General features: G+C 44.4%; 1 protein-coding gene and 1 long non-coding RNA gene across 6 annotated transcripts in view; one reads left to right on the top strand and one right to left on the bottom strand.

Moving 5' to 3' along the window:
- Positions 1 to 1,338: 1,338 nt before the first annotated feature.
- On the bottom strand, positions 1,339 to 21,805 carry LOC140915056 (uncharacterized). The gene is made up of 3 exons (XR_012160077.1): positions 21,763 to 21,805; positions 21,377 to 21,495; positions 1,339 to 1,495 (listed from the first exon to the last, which is right to left on the bottom strand). It is a non-coding gene; the product is annotated as an uncharacterized lncRNA (long non-coding RNA).
- CFAP43 (cilia and flagella associated protein 43) overlaps positions 2,221 to 22,108 on the top strand; it is a 101,154-nt gene continuing 81,266 nt past the window's right edge. For 4 of the 5 annotated variants that reach the window (XM_073354439.1, XM_073354441.1, XM_073354440.1 and 1 more), the window contains exons 1-5: positions 2,225 to 2,377; positions 9,789 to 10,042; positions 11,757 to 11,853; positions 15,210 to 15,377; positions 17,976 to 18,126. In XM_073354439.1, coding sequence (XP_073210540.1) covers positions 2,316 to 2,377; positions 9,789 to 10,042; positions 11,757 to 11,853; positions 15,210 to 15,377; positions 17,976 to 18,126 — 732 coding nt within the window. In that variant the 5' untranslated portion in view covers positions 2,225 to 2,315. Of the gene's footprint in view, positions 2,378 to 9,788; positions 10,043 to 11,756; positions 11,854 to 15,209; positions 15,378 to 17,975; positions 18,127 to 22,108 lie in introns of all 5 variants that reach the window. The other variant, XM_073354443.1, reaches the window with a different exon arrangement.

The raw sequence follows: 22,108 nt of genomic DNA on the forward strand, positions 1-22,108 counted from the left end.
AAACGATGAAAGCCACATAAATATGTAGATAAAGATTGCAAATCTATACATCTGGTGGTTCATTTTTTCAGCAGCTATCTTTACTTGAAACATTAGAATCACCACCAAATTTTGGGAGTGCAGGCTCTGGCCAGGAGGCGCCTACCTGCCCAGGCTCTGGCCAGGATCCCTGCCTGCCCTGGCTTCACGCGGCTCTGCTCCCCGAGGTCGCCAGCATACCCGACCCCTAGACAGAGGGGCCAGGCCACTCTGCACTCATACCTGGCCAATGGGAGCTGGGGCAGCGTGCAAAGATTCCCTGAATGCCCGTCACCATGGAGACTTGCCATGGGCTGGATGAAAAGAAGCAGTGGGCCGCATCCAGCCCACGGGCCTGCAGGGCCCCCTTTAGCCCAAGGCTCTAGGCTGCAGCCCCTAAAGCCCCTGCATTAATCCGGCCCTGCCCACACGCTGCAAAGAAAGGCCAAAAGCCTCCAAGGTCACTGCCAACCTGACTTGGGGGGAAATTCCTTCCCAACCCAACATATGGTGATGAGTTAGACTCTGAGCACGTGAGCAAGAACGAGCCAGCCAAACAACCAAAAGACAGAATGCTCAGTACCACCTCAGAGCACTGGCCCACCCCCTTCCATGTACCATCTCCAGCTACCACCATCTCTGTTGCTTCAAAGGAAAGAGACCAAAAAAAAAAAAAAAAAAAACCAACCAAACCACCCAACAACCCAGAATACATTTAGGGATGGGAGGAATCCCTTCCTGATCCTTGCAGGGGCTGGCAATAGTCCTGAAGCATGAGCTTTTAGGAAGAGAAGACACAAACTAGAAGTGAGCCCAAATGTTGCTAAGCTCTGCCCCCTACCATCACAAGCAATCTCATCATACAATTGCATTCATACTTTTCTCCAGCTTGCTCTTAAAACTAATTTAAGTTGTTTGCCCCTACAACTTCTATTGGGAGGCTGATCCTGAACCTCACATCTCTGAAGGTTAGATGATTTCCTCGGACATGTTGGGCAAAGTATTCATTGATGTTGGGCCATACCTATATTTATCTTTAATCTCCTTCCCCATGTCGGCTCCATAGCAGCCCAGACATCCTTCCTTATTCGTTTTTTATTTATATAACAAACCATTTTATTATTCAGTTTCCTTAGCAACAGCTAATTCATCTTGACTTTTAGCAATTCTAACTTTATTCCTGCATTATCTAACCTCCAAGATGTAGCTTTCTTTGCTGTTCCATTTAATTCCCTATAGGCTCTCTCTCATTCCTGATAGGCTCTCTGGTTACTCCTACTAAACTTTTTGAGGTGGTTATTCATCCACTTGGATCTCGTGCCTTTCCCAACAAGTTTTTTACCTTACTTGGGTTGCAAATTTCCATTTTTGTATAGTTGATTTGAAGATATTCCAAGCCTCCTCCATATTTATGTTCTTGAGTTCTTCAGCATGGCTGACACCTTTAACTAATTCCCTTGGTTTCCCAAAGACTGCCCTTTTCAAATAAAAAAAAGAGGATAATTACGTTTTGGGTTAGGATTAACCCTAATCAAGTTTTGATTATCCTTCCATTTAATTTAAACTGAATCATCTCATGATCACTTAATCCAAGATTATTTCCTATGAGCAGCTCTTTTATGATATCCTCTCTATTTACCAACACCATGTCTAACTTGCATCATTTCTTGTTGGTTTGGTGATGATTTGAAGAAAACGTATCAGATCCAGCAATCACAGGGCCCTACCACTGTAATTTGCTGTGAAGTTAAAGTCTCCCAGTATGGCACAATTCCCAATAGTATTCATTGCTCTGATATTATTATAGCAGTCTCTAGCCATACCCAAGTGGGATCCTGGGGATCTATGGCAGACCTCTGTTCCAATTGACCCTCTTTTACAATTCAAAGTGATTTTGACCCAAACTGGTCCTGTTTTGTCTACACTATCAGCTCCTTATTTCTCAGCTCTGCTGCTGTGCAAAGCTACCCGCCCCCATAGGAGTGGCTGGTAGAGGAGAGGGCAGATGTTGGGGTCAGTTGCCAGGCAGGGGATAAAGGACAAAGACCCAGGGCTCTGGGCCCCACCGTAGGGCCCGCCTACAGCCTCTCCCTCCCAATACTGCACTGGCCCTTTAACTGCCAACCCATCGCTCATTGGTTGCTGCCGGCAGTGAGAGTTTAGCCAATCAGCTACATGTTTGGAAGTTGGCGTACGGGGGAAGCACCGCAATAGCCAATGGCAGAGGCTGTTCTTGTTCCTAGGAGACCGATGTAAACGGTGCGGCCGCGGGGCCCGTGTTGCTGGGGTTGGGGGCTATGGAGTCTGACGCGGAGAACGGGGAGGACATCGGCCGCCGCGTAGCCGACCTGGAAGTGAGGTGGGGGAGGCCGCTCATAGCCCGCCATGACAGCCCCCAGAGCCGCCTGTGCCCTGCCCAGCCCCCCCCCTTAACTCTCAGGTGCCTCCCTGAGCCCCCTATGCCCCGCCCCTTAGCCCCCTGTGCCCAGCCCCCCTTAGCCCCACGAGCCTGCCTGAACGGCCTGTGTCCTGCCCCCATGTGCCCCACCCCCCCCCTTAGCCGCACGCGCCTCCCTGAGCTGCCTGTGCCCCGTCCCCTTAGCCCCATGTGCCTCCCTGAGCTGCCTGTGCCCCGCCCACTTAGCCCCCATGTGCTCCATCCCCAGCCCCCCTTAGCCCCACGAGCCTGCCTGAGCCCTACCCCCTTGACTCCCATGTGCCCCACCCCCCCTTAGCCTCACGTGCCTCCCTGAGCTGCCTGTGCCCTGCCCCCTTAGCCCCCATGTGCTCCACCCCCAGCCCCCCTTAGCCCCACGAGCCTGCCTGAGCCCCCTATGCCCCGCCCCCTGTGCCCAGCCCCCCTTAGCCCCACGAGCCTGCCTGAGCCCCCTATGCCCCGCCCCTTAGCCCCCTGTGCCCAGCCCCCCTTAGCCCCACGAGCCTGCCTGAACGGCCTGTGTCCTGCCCCCATGTGCCCCACTCCCCCCCTTAGCCGCACGCGCCTCCCTGAGCTGCCTGTGCCCCGCCCCCTTAGCCCCGCCCCCAGCCCCCCTTAGCCCCGCCCCCAGCCCCCCTTAGCCCCATGTGCCTCCCTGAGCTGCCTGTGCCCCGCCCACTTAGCCCCCATGTGCTCCATCCCCAGCCCCCCTTAGCCCCACGAGCCTGCCTGAGCCCTACCCCCTTGACTCCCATGTGCCCCACCCCCCCTTAGCCTCACGTGCCTCCCTGAGCTGCCTGTGCCCTGCCCCCTTAGCCCCCATGTGCTCCACCCCCAGCCCCCCTTAGCCCCACGAGCCTGCCGGAGCCGCCTGTGCCCCGCCCCCATGTGCTCCACCCCAGTCCCTCTTAGCCCCATGTGCCTCCCTGAGCTGCCTGTGCCCTGCCCCCTTAGCCCCCATGTGCTCCAGCCCCCCTTAGCCCCACGAGCCTGCCGTAGCCGCCTGTGCCCCGCCCCCGTGCTCCACCCCAGTCCCTCTTAGCCCCATGTGCCTCCCTGAGCTGCCTGTGCCCTGCCCCCTTAGCCCCCATGTACCCCTCCCCTAGCCCCTCTTAGCCCCTCTTAGCCCCATGTGCCTCCCTGAGCTGCCTGTGCCCCGCCCCCTTAGCCCCCATGTGCCCCACCCCTAGCCCCACGAGCCTGCCTGAACGGCCTTAGCCCGCATGTGCCCCACCCCCATTCCCCCTTAGCCTCACATGCCTCCCTGAGCCATCTGTGCCCTGCCCCCTTAGCCCCCATGTGCCCCACCCTTAGTCCGCCTTAGCCCCATATGCCTCTCTGAGCCACCTGTGCCCTGCCAGCTTAGCCCCCATGTGCCCCACCCCCAGTCCCCCTTAGCCCCATGTGCCTGCCTGAGCCCCTCAAATAACCCCCGTGTGCCCCACTCCCAGTCCCCCTTAGCCCTATGTACCTCCCTGAGCCTCCTGTGCCCCACCCCCTTAACTCTCATGTACTGTACCTCTCAGTGCCTCCAGTGCCCAGCCCAATTAACCTCTCAGTGCCTCCAGTGCCCTGCCCTCAGCTCCCCCAACCTCCATGTGCCCTGCCCCCAGAGGTGCCTATGCCTCCACCCCCTGAGCCCCTCAGCACCCCATTCACCCCATGTGCCCTGTGCTTGAGCCCCTCAGCACCCCATTAGTCCTGTCTGCAGCCCAGCCATTAACCCCATGTGCCCCCACCTGTATTAACCCCTAGGTGTTCTGCCCTCAGCCCCTGTTCACCTCCATGTGCCCAGCCCCCCATTAACCCTCATGTGCCCTGAACTCTCATGTGCCCCACCCCCATCCTCCTATTAGCCCACAGGTACCGTGCCTCCCGAGTTCCCTATTGATCCTCATGTAGCCTGCCCCCCAAGCCACCCTTGTGCTCCAACCCTGAACCCCCATTAACACCTACATGCCCTGCCCCTCAGTCCCACCCCATGCATCCCACCCCTTAAGTCTCTCATCCCTACCCCATTAACCACTATAAAAAGAAAAGGAGGACTTGTGGTACATTAGAGACTGACTAATTTATTTGAGCATAAGCTTTCATGAGCTCAGAGGTGTTAAAAATCCACATCTCTGAGCGGCATACTTAAGCCAATTTAAATCCCTGTGAATTCTTCCATCGACCTAGCTACCGCCTCTCAGGGAGTAGGATTACTTGCACCAGGGCAGGAGAATCCCTCTCGTCAGCATAGATAGTGTCTACACTGAAGCACCATAGCAGCTGCAGCTGTGCCACTGTAGTATTTCAAGTGTAGACAAGCCCTAAATGGTTATAAACTAATATAGTCACTGTAATATCTTAGTACTGTACCTCATGGACATGCATGAATTTATATTCATCCCCCACGCCCACCCCATGAGATAGGAATGCATCATCATCCCCATTTTAGACTGAGAACTGAGGCGCAGAGAGATGAAGGGTCTGATCTTTGGAGGTCCTGAGTATCCAGAATGCCCAATCTAAGCCAATGGCAACTAGAGGTGCTTGGCCCATCTGAGAATCAAATGCATCCGATGAAGTGAGCTGTAGCTCACGAAAGCTTATGCTCAAATAAATTGGTTAGTCTCTAAGGTGCCACAAGTACTCCTTTTCTTTTTACGGATACAGACTAACACCGCTGCTACTCTGAAACCATTAACCACTATGTATCTCACCCCTCAGCTCCACCCCACTCGTCATCCTCATGTAACCTGCCTCTTAGCCCCACCCCATTTATCCTGTTTCCGAGCCCCTCAGCCCCCTTGTTAACCACCTGTACCCCACCCTTTAACACCCCCATTAGCCCCTATAGACCCAATCCCGTCAGCCCTTTCCCATTAAACCTCAAGTACCCCACCCCTGAGACCCTCTTCATTAACCCCCGTATACCACGAGCCCCTCTCATCCCATTAACCCCATGTACCCACAGCTCAACCCCCTGTACCCTACGCATAACTCCCATGTGCCCCAGCCCATTAACCCCCATGTACCTCACCCCTCAGAGCCTGCCACCTCACCCTCAGCTCCTATCTCACCTGCTGACCTCCCTATCCCTGAACCCACATACTCAATCTGTCCCCCTCCCTCAGTTCCATCCTGTCCAGAACCGCTGAGCCCCAATCCCCTAAATTTCTGTAATCCCTCTATATCCCCTGAACTCCATTGTTTCCCACCCCAGTGGCTCTCAACCTCTTTATCTCCTTCCCTCCGCCCTCTCTCCCTGTCTCTGCCAGTCCCTTAAAGATCAGAGATTTGGGATTTTTTGATCCCCACAGACACTACAATTGTCCCACCTGTGTGCAATGAAAATCTTTTTCCTCTCAAAGCATATGACAGTCCCACAACATCCTTTTTGGCTTTGTGCAAAAATGAATTACAGTCAAATTAATCTATTGCACATGTATATTGGTTGAGATTTCCAAGGGATTTACATACATTTTCTGTTTGATTAATGGAAAATAAGTGTTTAAAACCCCTTTACTGTTTTGAGTATCTCAGCCATCGTGTCTACCATTACTGATATTTGGAAGCAGAGCCTGCAGTTAGCTTCAGCACTTATTGGAGAAGATAATCATTTAACACTTTATCATCTTCTCTCTCAAAAGCCTCACATTGCAACCACAAGCCTTCTGATCCTCAAATAGTAATATTCCTCTGTCTCTGAAGCTGGCCAGTGCTGTCGCCACCTTCAATCTGAGATCACTCAAAAGACTTGAGGTGACCTCTAGAGCTGGGTGGGAATGGGATTTTCCAATTCATGGAGAAATCTGTGATTCTGAATTTTTTTTCCTATTCTGAACTGGAATGAAAACAAAAAAAATTGAAAATTTCTATGAAACAAAATTCCAACTTTTTCTTTTAAATAAAATTGAAATAGTTTGTTCCAGTTTTGACTTGTTTTATATTATAATATATTTTATATTATATAAAATAATAAATTCAAATGAGAAGTAGTTTTGAAATGGAACATCATAACATTCGGTCTTGAAAAGGTCAAAATGGAAAGACCTTATCAGAACACTCCATTCTATTTTTTTTCAAAAACAAAGTTTTTTGGAAAACAGCATGTTGCCATGAAATGTTTCGCTTTTGCTGAATCTGCATTTTCTAACAGAAAACCACTTCATCTGACCAGATCTGTCACCTCCCTCCACTGAAATTGAGCTTGTTTGCAGATTGTGACCTGAAATTGAGCTTATTTGTAGACTGGTCTGATTGTGAAACGGCTTATGATACTTGTGGGTTCTATAAGAATAACATGTACTGCCATCATAGTGACTTTGTGCCTGCATATATGTTGAGACTTTTTTTTTCTCTACGCAGACATCAAAATGTTCTTTTTGATCACTGGTCCAGAACCAGTGCTGGGTAAAAGTGAGTTACTGGTCCTCTGAGCATTCATACAGGTCTGCCAACCTGCCCTGGCTGGCCATAAATCTGGTGCATCTGTAGAGGGCTCAGGAAGAAGCTTACGAGCTTAACTTCTCTTTTCTGATGCCGTGTTGCTCAGCTGATCTGTGAGCATGTGTTGATTCCTCAGGGGAGCACAAATGAACTTCTCAAGGAGCAGGTAGCCCTCTGGTGAGTGGGACAGAGAGTAAGAGAAAGCCATCATGTGGGGAAGGGGAGGAGAGCCCTCCACCCAAAAGAAACACTACAGAAAAGGAAAACAGAAAGTAGAAAAATTCACAGAAGTGCTAAGAGAAAAGACCCTGGCGTTGTCTACACTACAAACTTATGTCAACCTAAGTTAGATTGATATACAGCCACCACAATAATTACTGCAGTGATTCATGTCCACACAATGCCTCCTCTGTTGGTGGTGCTCATCCTCACCGGGAGCACTTCCACTAACTTAACTGTGTGAGGCATAGTGAGGCACTGACAGCTAGAGCCTCCCCACCCACCCTGGTGCCAAAAGCTTGAGCTGTGAGCCACATGCAATGGGTTTCACAGCCAACAGGTGATGTAAGTAACACAGTGTCTACACAGACACTGCATCACCCTAACTACATCGATCTAAGTGCTACACCTCTTGTGGAGGTGGAGTTATTAGGTCAGTGTAGTGGGCAATTTATATTGGCGGGAGCAATGTTGTAGTGTAGACACTTACAGAGTTAGGTCAGCATAAGCTGCCTTACGTTGACCTAACTCTGTAGTGTAGACCAAGTCTTAGAAAAGGACAGAAGAGAGGGAGAGATTAGGCACAGAATAAAGAAGAGAAGGTGCTAACTGTGGAAGGTACTACACAAAGGGTTAATGGGACAGTGAGGGAACCCGTCTGCCAATCTGTCACAAAACCTTATGACAAAAGAGGCTGAAGAATAAAGATCACAAGTATAAGGTATGTATTTCTAGCTTTAGTACAGTGTTACCCAAACTTTTGAAAGTTTTAAAGCACATACCCTTCAGGAAAATGAAACCAATTCTATCCTCATTGTAAGCCTAACCTGTTGCTAAAGGTCTACCTATCTTAATGTATGCATCTTCCCTGCCTCCACCCTGTGAAATACTTTAAATGTCTACACTGTTAACTATTGTTGGCATTTGAGTTAGCATGCATTGAAATCAATGGGGCAGTAGAGCTATTGTTTTAAGTCGTCTGTAAATTCGGGCAGATATTGTTGTCAATTACACTTGGATCAAATTTTAAAGGTTTTTTTTCTGATTGTAAGAGCTAAAGACTAAGGCCTTGTCTGCATTCAAAAGTTGCATCACTTCAACAATGCCGGTATAGTTGAAGTGGTATAGCCACCCTAATGTGGACACAGTTATACTGGGATGAAGGTGCTTTATACCACTATAACTGACTCTTGTGGGAGACCAGAGAGATTGAAGTGTTCTCCGACTGGTTTATGAATGTTATAATTCTTGACATCTGATTTGTGTCCATTTATTCTTTTACGTAGAGACTGTCCAGTTTGACCAATGTACATGGCAGAGGGGCATTGCTGACACATGATGGCATAGATCACATTGGTGGATGTGCAGGTGAACGAGCCTCTGATAGTGTGGCTGATGTTATTAGGCCCTGTGATGGTGTCCCCTGAATAGATATGTGGGCACAATTGGCAACGGGCTTTGTTGCAAGGATAAGTTCCTGGGTTAGTGGTTCTGTTGTGTGGTATGTGGTTGTTGGTGAGTATTTGCTTCAGGTTGCGGGGCTGTCTGTAGGCAAGGACTGGCCTATCACTTTAGATAAGCTATTACCAGCAGGACAGTGGGGTGGGAGGAGGTATTGTTTCATGATTTCTGTGTGTATATAAAGTCTGCTGCAGTTTCCACGGTAAACATCTGATGAAGTGAGCTGTAGCTCACGAAAGCTCATGCTCAAATAAATTGGTTAGTCTCTAAGGTGCCACAAGTACTCCTTTTCTTTTTGCGAATACAGACTAACACGGCTGTTCCTCTGAAACCAGTCTAACTACAAAGGCTTTTCCTATATAGCTGTAAGAGCAAGTCCTCTAGTGGAGATGCAGCTGATACCAATAAAAGGAGTCCTGACCTTCCCTGCAGGAGCAGTCCTAGCCATTTTGCTGGCCACAGCAGGAAAAAATTTCACCCCAAGAGGCCAAGCCAAAACAACCCCCACAAAGCTGAGTGGCACAGCAGTATGGTGCCACCTGGAAGTTGGCACTCAGGGAGACTGCCCTGCTTACCTGAACCTAGAACTGGTCTGCCTCCCTGAGTGACATAAGCTATATCAGGAAAGGGACTCCTATCAGTATAGCTGTGCCTACGCGGGTGGGGAGGAGGGTGAGGGGGGAGGCGTTGCTAGCATAATTATGTCAGTTGTGGTGTGATATTTTTCCCCCCCACACACTCCTAGCGTAGTCATGCCGGCAAACTTTGCAGTGAAGGTGGCACCTTTATTCTGGCATAACTGCATCTACACTGGGGGCTGTGCCATTATAACTCTTTCAGTGAAAAATCACACCCTTAACAGAAATGGTTATAAGCGCTGTGTGTGGACCAGGCAGATTTTTTAAGTGAAATCTGAAACTAGAGAAAAATGCAGACATCTGTCCCAGCTCCTCTTGCTGGTCTTTTGTGCCTCCCCAAATGGGGCATGCCTCATGCTTTGAGAAGTGCTGCTCTAGTGATTCGTGATTATGGATCGTGAAACTGTCTCTGGCCCTCCTACTGGTGTTTTTCTGACACGGGTCCAGGACTGAATATAGCAAGTCTCAGGCCTTGGATCACTATAATTTCCGTTTGCTGCCATCCTCTTGTTTCATGTTGTTTTTTTAAATAAAATGTATTTATGTCCAGTGTATAATGCTCCCTTGTTTTTTCCCCAAAGATGGGTTCAGGGATTCACAAACAGGAATGTTGGTTTTGTCAATGACAAGACTATCTGCTACCCCTGTGGCAACTACATCCTTTTTGTTGACATTGAAACAAAGAAGAAGACAGTGCTGAAGTGCAAGAATGGTCACGTTGGAGCCTTTGCAGTGAATGGGAAAAGTCAAGTGGTGGCATTTTCAGACCAGAAGCTAAATCCTGTCATCTATATCTACACTTTTCCAGGACTGGTTAAACGGTCAGAAATAAAAGGTAGTGATGGGGGTTTCCTTTCCTGGTTCCTATTCCATTAAAATAAATACTAAATCATCATCTCATGAAGGGCATTTTGGTAAGAACAGAAACCTCTTAAAATAGCATGGCAGAAAGGTATCTAATGACAGGAGAGATGCAGGGAGCACTATAAAGATCCCTGGACTGCTTTCAAATAAAGACCCAGATCTACAGCCCTTAGATCCACTACAATCCCACTGAATTTGTAAGCGTGGCTAAAAGCTGAATGAGAGGGCAATATTAAGGGCTTATGCGGTGCCCATGGAAGTCAGTGAGATCTTTGCAATGGATTTCAGTGGGAACAGGGACTGAGTCAGCAGTGCTAGCAGCTTGATTAAAATACCTTGTATTAATATTTGGTCTTTTCCTTCTGAATAAGACAATTAAAGAAACATGCACAATGATTTTCTCAGTAGGCAAGAAAATTCTCAATTGAATTGGGTTTTTTAGGGCATCTGCATCTGAAGAAGTTGGTTTTTAATGTTGTCCTATCCTGACTAAGAAGACTCCATATTTCTTACTCCGTAGAAAGGAACATTGGTTTTGCCACGTCTTACCCTGTTTTATTGCTGGGTATATTACTTTGGAGTACCATACTTCATGGGCTGAGTTAATCACTTGAAGAATGATGTCAGCCTCTCTGTCCTCACAATGGATTCTTTCAAACTATAGAAATCTGAATGGCTCAGCTAAATTCTTTAAAATGCAAACATAGCAGGCAAAAGGCAACCTTTCTTCAGTTAGAGAGGTGTATTTTGCTTAAGCCTTAAGACTAAGAGCCTAAAGACTCTTCCTTAAATTTGATTTGGTATGCTATGCACAGACTCAACCAGTTGATAATCATTTAGGAGTAAAAACACATACATGTATAGCTTGGTTAACAACTAAAGGGGAATATGGCAGTAAACATTTAAGGAGGAGGGCTTTAATGGGATGAAATTAATTAAAGGAAAACATAGGCTGAATAACGGGGAAAATTTCCTACCAATGAGATTAATTAAACTGGAGCAGTCTCCCAGGGAAAGTGGTGGGAAACATAGAATATTAGGGTTGGAAGAGACCTCAGGAGGTCATCTAGTCCAACCCCCTGCTCAAAGCAGGACCAACACCAACCAAATTCTGTTATTTGAGACAGCTCAGTTGATGGTCTTCTGGTTAAAGGGTTGAAAGTTAGGAAATTTGGTTTATATTATTCCCCATTCCACAGTCTTCCTGTGTGATCTTGAGCAAGTCACCTAACCTCTCTATGCCTCAGTTTCCCAATCTGTTGAATGGGGATCTTAATACTTCTCTACTGCCGGGGGCAGCTGGTGAATAAATAAATGTTTGTAAAGCACTTTGAGATCCTTGGAGGGAAAGCACCATAGAAGCACAAAATTTTAATAAAGCAAGGTGGAAAAGCCCAGGAGAATGTTCCATAGGGGGCAGTCATGTGTTGGCTTGGATTGGAGGGGTGAGTGGACATAGATACTTATGAGGACTATTCTATTTCTAGAACAGAAGTATAGAAGCAGTTTTATATCTTCTTTTTTTTGTTTTGTTTTTTGTTTTTCTTAAAAACCGTAATGAAAATTGTCTTTGTATGATCAAATCAAAGTGAATAATCATGGATGGAGCAAAGCATCAAGCTTGTGGTTGTCCAAAGTGAAGCCGAAGGCTGACTAAAATCACTGCTATTAATTTTATATTTTAGGGCAGGCTCAGCTGGACTACTCTTTACTTGCATTCAGTTACACGGGTCCTTATCTGGCCAGTTACTCTTCAGTCCCCGAATTTGCTCTTTCAATATGGTAAGTATCAGACCTGTATCTTTAATAATGGATACTCAGGTGAAGGTTTTTATATGTGCACTCCTTGAGCAGAGCTTCAATTCACTGACTTGCCAAGAGAAACCAGTAAGGCCAAATGATGCTTTGGCTTCCTCATTCCTCTCTGATCTGCCACTGTCTGCAAACATTCTCTGCCTGAATTGCCTTGCATTGAGTAGGACTTCATAAAAGATTTATTGTTATTTTGCCATAGCTAATTTCCAGACTGTTTTCTTCAAGATTTTACATTTTGATATATTTATAACAGGAAAATAAGCCTTTCCACGACTTAATTATGTGAACAGTCCTGGAAGCTGACTGCAGTGGTAATTGTGAGTGAAAGCTGCCTGCTAGCTAGAGCACAGGACTGGTAGCCAAAAATTGCTGAGTTCTAATGCTGACTTTCTCGATGGTCCTAGGCAAGCCATTTAACATCCCTGCTCAGCTACTCCCTCTGTAAAATGGGGATAATGAATCTTAATTACTTCATGGGGCTTATATGAGGATTAATTAGTTAAAGTTTGTAAAGCAGATAGGGGATATAAAATGCTTTTTAAATGCTACATATTTGTTTTCCAATAAAAAGTCTCAGCACTCCTATCAAATCTCTGAGAGTTCCCAGTTTCTCCCTCCTTAAAACACCACCATCCTTGTCACAACTTCCAGCTGAGAACAGGAAAGGGGCTTTAAAGCCCCAACCACTCTTTCATTGTCCTGAGGGTCACATGTATCCATTCAGTCACCTCAGCAGGATCAACCTCCCCAGCATTCACAGCTTTGGGATGAAGAGACCTGGACTAGCCCTTGAAGCCAGGTGTCTTTCATAGCTGTGCCAAACAGCAGCACTACATGAGGTGCTTGAGCCACTTGGGCTGATTATTTGAAGCTTCAGTGCCTTGAAAAGACATATGGTGAGATAGGTTGAGGATAATGAAGTAGAACTCATTGTTTATTTTTTAAGTTGATCTTTGTGAGCCACTTAAATCCTGCCCCTACCTTTGTTTCTGGAGTGGTTCCACAGCACAGGGAGGGAGGATCATGGGGCAAGCAGGCATTCACAAGAAGTGTCTATCCTGTGTACGGCTCAGCTCCAAGAGACCCTTGCCTGTACAGGGGCATGTGAGGGGTGAGAAGGCAACTGCCCCCTTGAGCAATTGGTCCATCAGCCCTCACAGATCACAACACATTGTTTGTGTTATTCTAGCCAGTCCTTCAGCCACCTGCTGGCCAGGCTGTCAGTGGCACTGGACACCGGATTGGCATAGAGCACCGCAGCTCAAAACCTGTGAGCAATCCGCCAGCCTCAGCCTCCCAAGTAACTGGGATTACAGGCGTGCACCACCATGCCCAACCTACTGCGGTGGTAATAAATAATAATGATTCTTCTTCTCAGTCCCCAATGGAGAAGAATAACATGCATCACGTACTCTAGCTGTGTGATTCAGCTCAGGATTTAGGCTGAAACATGCTTTACACCAGATAAAGTATGCCAATCACACAACTGACTCTCTGTCTTGAAGAGCAGTCTAAAAGGCATGAACAATGACCATTCAGAACAGAATTAACATGGTTGGCCCAGTTTATGCCTTGCGTACACTTTAAAAGTTCCACCAGTTTAAAAGATTCTGCCAGTCCTGTAAGATAGGAAATTCCACTGGAAATGGTGGAACCTTTCACAGTAGTGGAACTTTGTAAGGTCATCTGCTTTAAGTTTATTTAATCAGCAAAGTGACCCCAGAATGCATTTGACCCCGAGCAGCTAGTTGTCACAATGGAATGACCCACAATTCAAGTCTGAAACAATTTAATAAAGAAAACCAGGATGTTGTTATAATATTAGGCTTTGGTCCTGCAGTGAGCTCCAGTAAGTGCACCTGTGTGAAGTTCATTACAGAATCAGGGCCTTCATCTAAGCAGTCTGATTACCCATCAGTGTGCATTCTTCCTACTTTGAGAACACAGAAATAATATTTTACAGGGTAAAATAGAGCAAAATATTTTTAGTATTTGTTCTGCGATTTCAATATGATGATTGTACAATGTCTATCTGTATTGTAATCCTCAAATTGTTTGCTATGCACAGATAAAAGGGATTTTTTTAAAGTTAGCCTGGGCTTGAAGTATAGGAAGCTTGTGGATAATGAAAAGCTGCTTTTCATGACAGACATTTTATGCCTAGATCTTTCTTCTGTTCAAAGCAATGGCTTAGTGCCAGATGCTTTTTCAGACACATATGCCATATCACATCATATCTTAGTAAATTAGCTACAACAAAAGAAGCTTGGCACAGCTTGCTGTGTATCAGAGCACACGGACAGATCTTTAGGGAGAGAGCTACACTAACATCCTTCTATGCCAGAATTTCACCTTCTAACTTCCTTTAATATTAATGGGAGCTACTGAACATGTGTTAATACTAGTGCATCAAGATAAAATACACCCCTTAAATCATGTTTTATTTGTTTCCCAACACCCATTTTTTTTCCAGTGTGATATTAATATTAATAATTCTCTTGCATCCTGATCAATATCTATAAATGAATTTGTCACAAGCTAAACCAGCAGGATTATACTAAACTCATACACAGTAGCATGTACATGCTAGAGTTCTTCACTTCAACCTTAGTCATACATAATAAAGCTGAAATTCCAACTCCAAGTGACATGCTTTATCAATATATTTTTAAATTGCAAATGTTCATAAGACGTTAGTGTCAAGTATGATGTTCAGGAAATGGTGACTGTTCTCCTTCAATGATGCTAAGCAATTCCAAGGATAGCATGTGAAAACACAAATGTTTACCTTCTTACCTATAATAATTATAGGATTTTTATCCATACATCTTAAAGCTCTTTTTCAGAGGCCTGTAAGGATTATGGTCCCTGTCCTATAGATAGGAAGACTGAGGCACAGAGCTGGGTGGAGGGAAGTGACTTGTCCAGGATTACACAAAGAATAAATGACAGAGCTAGGGATAGAACCTATGTCTCCTGACTCCCAGCCTAATGCCCTGTCCGCAAAGCATAGCTGCCTGTGATGCACAGCAGCTCTATTTGTTTTGCATATTCTTGTAATGTTTCCTCTTAGTTAGTAGCAATCTTGGTCCTAAACAATATTCATTTTACATATGATTGATTATCCAGCTTCTTCTGTCATTCCCACCAAGAAGAATTAACTTGACTGACAGTTTTTGTGTGACAAGGTGCCAGATTCCTGAGGCGTGGAGCATCTGCTACTGCCATGGATGTCAATCGGCACTTCTCAGGATCGAGTCTAAATGGTCATTCTGAATTTTATGACTTATTTGATACGTTTTTTTAAATTCTCCTTTTTGAAGGGACTGGCAAGAAAATATCCTTTTGTGCAGTAAATCTCAACCAGGTGTGACAGTGACCTCTATGAGCTTTAACCCCATGAACTGGCACCAGCTTTGTTTGTCCAATGAAAACTCTCTTACTGTCTGGAATATCGAAAGGAATGATCAAGAGCATCATCTCAAGTCAAAGTAAGTAACAGACCTTCCAGGCTAAAAGAAAACTATAGAGTTAACTTTATTTTACTAAAAAGAAAAGGAGGACTTGTGGCACCTTAGAGACTAACAAATTTATTTGAGCATAAGCTTTAAGTGAGCTGTAGCTCATGAAAGCTTATGCGCAAATAAATTTGTTAGTCTCTAAGGTGCCAAAAGTCCTCCTTTTCTTTTTGCGGATACAGACTAACACGGCTGCTACTCTGAAACCTTTATTTTAGTGTTTAGGATCACTGACGTATATCCATTTACAAAGACCATGGATCCAATGAAGATTAACTGACAACCCTTTAAATCACAACCAATAAGATCTTTAACTGTCTGTCTCTTGAGTTTTGTGTGTTGAATTTGTGATAACATTTCCTAGTGCTCCGGTCTCCACATTACAACCATCACTATAGCTGATATGAATGGTCAGATTTGGTATCAGTCTTTGCTAAGAGGCCAAGTATTGAATGCACATGGAGATGGGACTATCTTCCCACTCCTGCAGGTGGCTTTGCCATTACAGGACTGAGGAATATTGACAGGGCAATGTAGGAAAGCTTGCACTGCTGCTGTTGCATGTGATTACCATGTTTAGATAGAGTTTCTTGCCTGCAAAGATCATTTAGTAAAGTGGAATGTGTGTATTTTAAAGCAGATGTGGTCACAGACTGGTCTGCAAAAAAAAAAAAACCCAGGTTGGGTCCAATGCTTGTTCTCTCTGTGATTAACATATCCTGTGTGATGAGTTTACAAGTCCAAAGGTGACTTTTCTAATGCTCACTGTAATTCGCCCAACACTACAGACTCAGGGCTTGTCTACACTTAATAGTTTTGCTGCTTTAACTATACTAGTTGTGTGAGTGTGTGTGTGCGTGTGTGTGAGAGAGAGAGAGAAAACAGCAAACCTTGTCTAGTGTGGATGTATAAAAGTGCTTATACTAGTATAGCTTATTCCAGTTGAAAACTGAAATAAGTTATACCGATAGAAGGTACCATTATATCATTATCGGGGGTAGCCGTGTTAGTCTGTATCCACAAAAACAGCAAGGAGTCCGGTGGCACCTTAAAGACTAACAGATTTATTTGGGCCACTAAAGCCTATGCCCAAATAAATCTGTTAGTCTTTAAGGTGCCACCGGACTCCTTGTTATTGTATCATTATAACAGTCTACACTAGGGCTTTTACCAGCATGCCTATGTCAGCAAAACGTGACAACCCTCACAGACACAGTTTTGCTGGTAAAATGTGTAAGTGTAGACCAGCCTTTAATGTGGGATCTGAAAATCAAGCTGGATTCTTTTTGCTTTTTATCACTATAAAGTTTACTCAGGAAGATGTATTTATTTTTCTCTCTCTTCACTCCAGTTGGCAGGAACTGAATTTGGTTGAAGGATTATTATTTATTTATACATTTTTACATAAAATTTCATTGTCATAAATCTGCATATTCCCCAAACTATTGCAAACTCACCCTCCCTTATACATTTTAATAGGTACTCTGCTATCTGATTGGTGATCATACACAAAAGACACTTTCTGAATACCACTCAGAATGCAACAGGAGAATAATATTTAGAGCATTTTTCATCTTTAAAGCACTTTTCAAACATTAGCAATGAATCTTCACAACTCCCTGCTGGGAGGGTAATTATTAACCCCAATGCACAGATGGGAAAACTGAGACCCAGGGTATGACTATACTGAAATAAAAAACCTGCAGCAGCAAGTCTCAGGGCTCAGTTCAACTGACAGTGGGCCTAAACATAGCAGCGTAGCTGCTCGGGCTGAAGCCAAGGCTCTCAGACCCTCCCCCCTCACAGGATTTCAAAGCCCAGGCTCCAGCCTGTGTCCAAACTTTTTACTGCTATTTTTATCCCTGCAGCCCAAGCGCTGTGACCCTGAGTCAGTTGACCTGGGCTCTGAGACTTGCTGTCTCTGGTCTTTCATCACTATGTAGACATATCCCAAGAGTGATTAAGTTACTTGCCCAAGACTAAAAGGAATCAGTGTCAGAAGCAGACATTGGGATAGAATACAGAAGTTCACCACTGCCAGTTCTGTGCTCAGACCTTCTCCTGAAGTAGAAAGATTATGTGTATGTCTACACTATGGAGACTATATTGGCATAGCTATAGTGGCACAGCTATGTCCACTTAGCCCCATAGCATAGACTCAACCTACACTGACAGAAGGAGTCATTGTAGGAACACTGCCTCCCTGAACGAAGTTAGCTATATTGACAAAAGCCCTCTTCTGTCTACATAGCTGCACCTATACTAGGGATTTTGCTGTCATAGCTACAGTGCTCAGTGGGGGTGTTTTTTTCCATGTCGACATAGCTATGATGATGTAACTTTTCAGTGTAGACCAGGCCTATTATTCTTTATTACAACAGTATCTGCCATTTAAACTGGTTGTTTACGTCACTCTTTCATTATTATAATAGAGGTAAAGTGTTTGCATTAGAACGTCAACTAAGGGTCAGAGTCTCCAGGTTTTGAAAACATACTTCCCAGCTATGTATGAGTGTTTATTTTCTGTAAGTGCTTCCTCAGCTCATATGCTATTTCTTTTCCTTTCTGCAGGCCTGTCAGACTCCCTGCCGAAGATGGGTCTCTGATGTATAACCAGGATGTCTTTTTTTCACATCCTGGTATCCAAGACCTCTACTATGGTCCTGTGCTGCCAATTTCAGCCATTGCGGGGCTGGCAGGGGATGAAGCAGAGACATTTAGGGTAATTACCCTCTGCATCTAACTGCTAATATAAAATGTTATGATTGTAATGATACTGACAGATATGAACACAATTCATAATTGAAAGCCTATTAAACTTGCCTGGTCTAGGAAAGGGATATATTCTCTCAGCAATGTTTGTGAAACCCATATTAGCATTAGAATTATAATCACGGGGATGGCTCACTATTTTGTCAGGTCTGAAACACCTAGAATCCCAGATAAATCACATGAGGGCTGACATAGCCCATTTTAACTTTCCAAAGTACCTTGTAGTTCTTTTTCAAGTGGCCTCTGTGTATTCCTGTTTGTGGGATATAATGCCTCTGGTGTCAAGCTGCCGAATTTTTCTATGCCCACTGGGGCCATTCACCCCACTCTTGCAGAAGATTTCAAGGGTATAAAAGGGAAATGAGGGGTGGGGGTCTCCATGCACTTCAATTCCATTGTGACCGCAGAAGGTGCAGAGCGATTGTATCACACACACTGTCCTCAACGCTTTCCTCATTGATTTCTTGTAATTTTGCCCTTTGGGGCTATTGTCTTTCTAGTTAGTTAAATTAGCAAATTGTTAGCAAAGGCTGCCTTCAGTCAGAAGAATAAAGAAGAAATGGTGCCTATTGGGCACTGGTACCCTCCGGAAATGCTGCAGGAGTGGGAGGGTCTCACATATGCCTACTGACGGGGGAGGCACCTCAGCCCCAGTCGATGAAGTCTGTAAATGTGTACATCCAGCGTTGACTTGGACATCCACTAGCCTAAGTGGCACTGTGCGGAAGATTTGTGCTCACCAAGGAATTCCCTTCTTACCTCCCTTACCATCTAAAGTAATATTTACCTATGGCAGATTGCAATGGTCACCTTGTTCTCCAGCCTTTTAGGGCCTCCAGGCTCTGGTGCACATAAAAGCTTCCCCACATAGGGTTCTGGAATAGACAGTGATTTGTTTAGCCGGTAAGACTTTCTCCCATTGATCAAGACCAGAAATTCATCTGCAGAAAAGCACAAATGTCTCACTTTGACAAATACTAAGGAATTTTTTCCTCTCTACTACCTCATATTCATTCATTCAATAAGGACATGTTCCTCCTCTAATTTAAGTTTGTGTGAGGTTTTTCAATTGAATTCAGAGGGAGCAGGAGCTTGCCCTCAAGGAAACATTCAACAGACAGGATTCAACAGAAAGGAAGATTTATGTCCTTTGTCAGTAGGTCTGAATCAGATGAGAGGACATTCTTAATATTTATATTTATAGACAACCACTTGCTCCAACTATGCTTCAGAATATGTTGTTGTGGCTGGAGTTGTAACCAAGTGATGCCAAAAAGAGGCAGCAGCATGAAGTTTTTAACCCTCTCTCTTCTTGCACAAGGAGATATTTTCTGTTTCAGTATCTCATATAGCTAAACCCTGAGTTTTCTGCAATTGCTCAGACTTGGTTTCCAAACATGACCCCTCTTTGTCACCATGCACTGTTAGAGGCCATCAGCTTTCCACAAAATGTTTCATGTCTAGGCTTCTGGGCTTTTCCTCTAGAGAGTGCTATTTAAAGGAACAGAGCTTTAGAAAGCTTATGAATGATTGTACAATTTCACAACACAAACAACAAATGGGAGTGCTTCCTGTGACTCCCTTGTCCTGGGTATGCACGGTGATGGTCCCATTCTGGAATCAGAGCTCTGTGCCTATTATGTATGTTGAGTCATGACCATGATTAGAAATTGACTTTATAACAGATGGCGACTGGACTTGCATAGGAAGCCTCTGAGTCAGAGTAACTCAGCTACTATCTTGCAAAAAAAGATGGGTGGATGTAAAATCTCACAAAATATGTAAAAATACCTGTCTGAAGTCTATGTCTGGATGATATAATGACCATTTCATTAAAGAATCACTAGCATACTCTAGAGTTTATTAATCTCATTTGATTTATAAAATAAATGAGTCCATTGTATTTCTGAAACATCTTCCCTCAAAATGCTTCATAGAGAATAATGGATTGAACCTGACAACACACCTTTGAGGTAGATAAATATCCCATTTTAGAGAGAGAGAGAAAGTGACTTAACCAAAATCACATAGTGAGTCTCTGCCAGATCTTAGAAATAAAACCTAGATACTTCTGATTCTCAGTTCTGTGTTGCCAGCAGAAGAGTATCCATCTTTCCTCTTCCTATACCTTTTGCAAGACTCTGTGTTTCGCAGAATTACAAACCAAGCATATTATTTCATTCCCCACTAAAATGAAGCTACTTTTGGAGTGGGATGTGATTGCTGTTATGGTCTCACAGCAATTCTACATAGGAGTTTTGGGCAAGAAGTGAAGAGTGAAACAACAGTGGAATTTGGCTAGGCAGGTAATCATTGACCAGTGTGGAATTAGGCAAGGAACCCAGGAGTAACACTTCCTACTTTCCATTGAATCTAGAGATGAAAAAGATCTCTTAGGTCATCCTGTCCATCTCTCTGTCAACATAGGATTATTCTCTATTTTACATTTGCTAGTGTTCTGTGAAGATCAGCTTTTCATGTGCCAAGCAGCAGGGTTTTTGCAACTTCTTTGGAGGGTTTATCTCACAGATAATATATATCACTCCCAGGAAGCTTCTCCTACTATTCATTTTAAATTTGTCCCACTACAATTATCTATAATCTGTTTTATTCTATTAAATACTTTTCCTCCTATTAAATACTTTTCCTTCCTTCATGCTTACACGTTTCAAATTCTTGTAGACTACATTGCATTACCTGGACTGCAGGATTCAAGCTACTATCCCTCATTTAATCACCACTTAGCCAAGCTATTAATATTTAATTCTTTTAATATTTTCTCTTAAATCAGTCCACCTAATGGTCTTTGTTGCTTTTCACTGAATTCACTTCAACTTAGGAATACCCATCTGTCCATACTTGTTGGCCCAACTAACAAAGATTCTGAGGCACTCACATACTATAACGCTCTTCTAATGTAGGGAAGTAATATTATCCCCATTTTATAGATTGAGAGCTTAGGCACAGAAAAGCTAGGTGACTTGCCCAAGCTTGCACAGGAAATCTGGCAGAGATGTGCCCAGAATTGATTTGCAGATGACACAAAGATTGGCAAAATGGTAAATAATGATGAGCACAGGGCAGTCTAACAGAGCAGTCTGGATGGTTTGGTAAGCTGTGCCCATGAAAACAAAATACATATTAACACTGACAAGTGCAAGAACATATGTATAGGTATAAAAAATGTAGGGTGTACTTACAGAATGGAGGACTGTGTCCTGGAAAGCAGTGACTCTGAAGAGGATGTAGGTGTCATAGTGGGCAAACAACTCGACATTAGCAACGGTGTGGCTAAAAGGGCTATGCAATCCTTCGATGTCTAAACAGGATAGTAGTGAGTAGAGGGAGAAAGGTGATTTTAGTTCCATAGATAGTATTGGTGAGGCTAATACAAGAATACTACATCCTGTTCTGGTGCCCACATTTTAAAAAGGGTGTTGAAACATTGGAAAGGGTGCAGAAAAGAGCCACAAAAATAATTGAAGGGCTGGAGAAAATGCCTTATAGTGAGATACTTAAAAAGCTCTGCCAGGTTAGTTTATCAAAAAGAAGACTGAGGGGTGACTTGATTACAGGGTATAAATACCTTCACAGGGAGAAGATACCAGATACTAAAGGACTCTTCATTCTAATGGAGAAAGGCATAACAAGAACCAACAGGTGGAAATTAAAGCCAGACAAATTCAAAGTAGAAATAAGGGACAATATTTTAACAGTGAGGGTGATTAACCATTGGAACAAGCTACCAAGGGAAGTAGTGGATTCTCTCTCTCTTGGGTCTTAAAATCTAGACTGGGCCCTTTCTGGAAGATATACTTTAGTCACATGCAAGTTAATGGGCTCAATTAAGAAGTAAGTAGGTGAAATTCTCTGGCCTGCATTATACAGGATGTCACACTAGATGATCTAATGGTACCTTCTGGCCTTAAAAT

Source organism: Lepidochelys kempii, chromosome 7 (genome assembly GCF_965140265.1).
Source record: "Lepidochelys kempii isolate rLepKem1 chromosome 7, rLepKem1.hap2, whole genome shotgun sequence".
Lineage (NCBI taxonomy): Eukaryota > Metazoa > Chordata > Testudines > Cheloniidae > Lepidochelys > Lepidochelys kempii.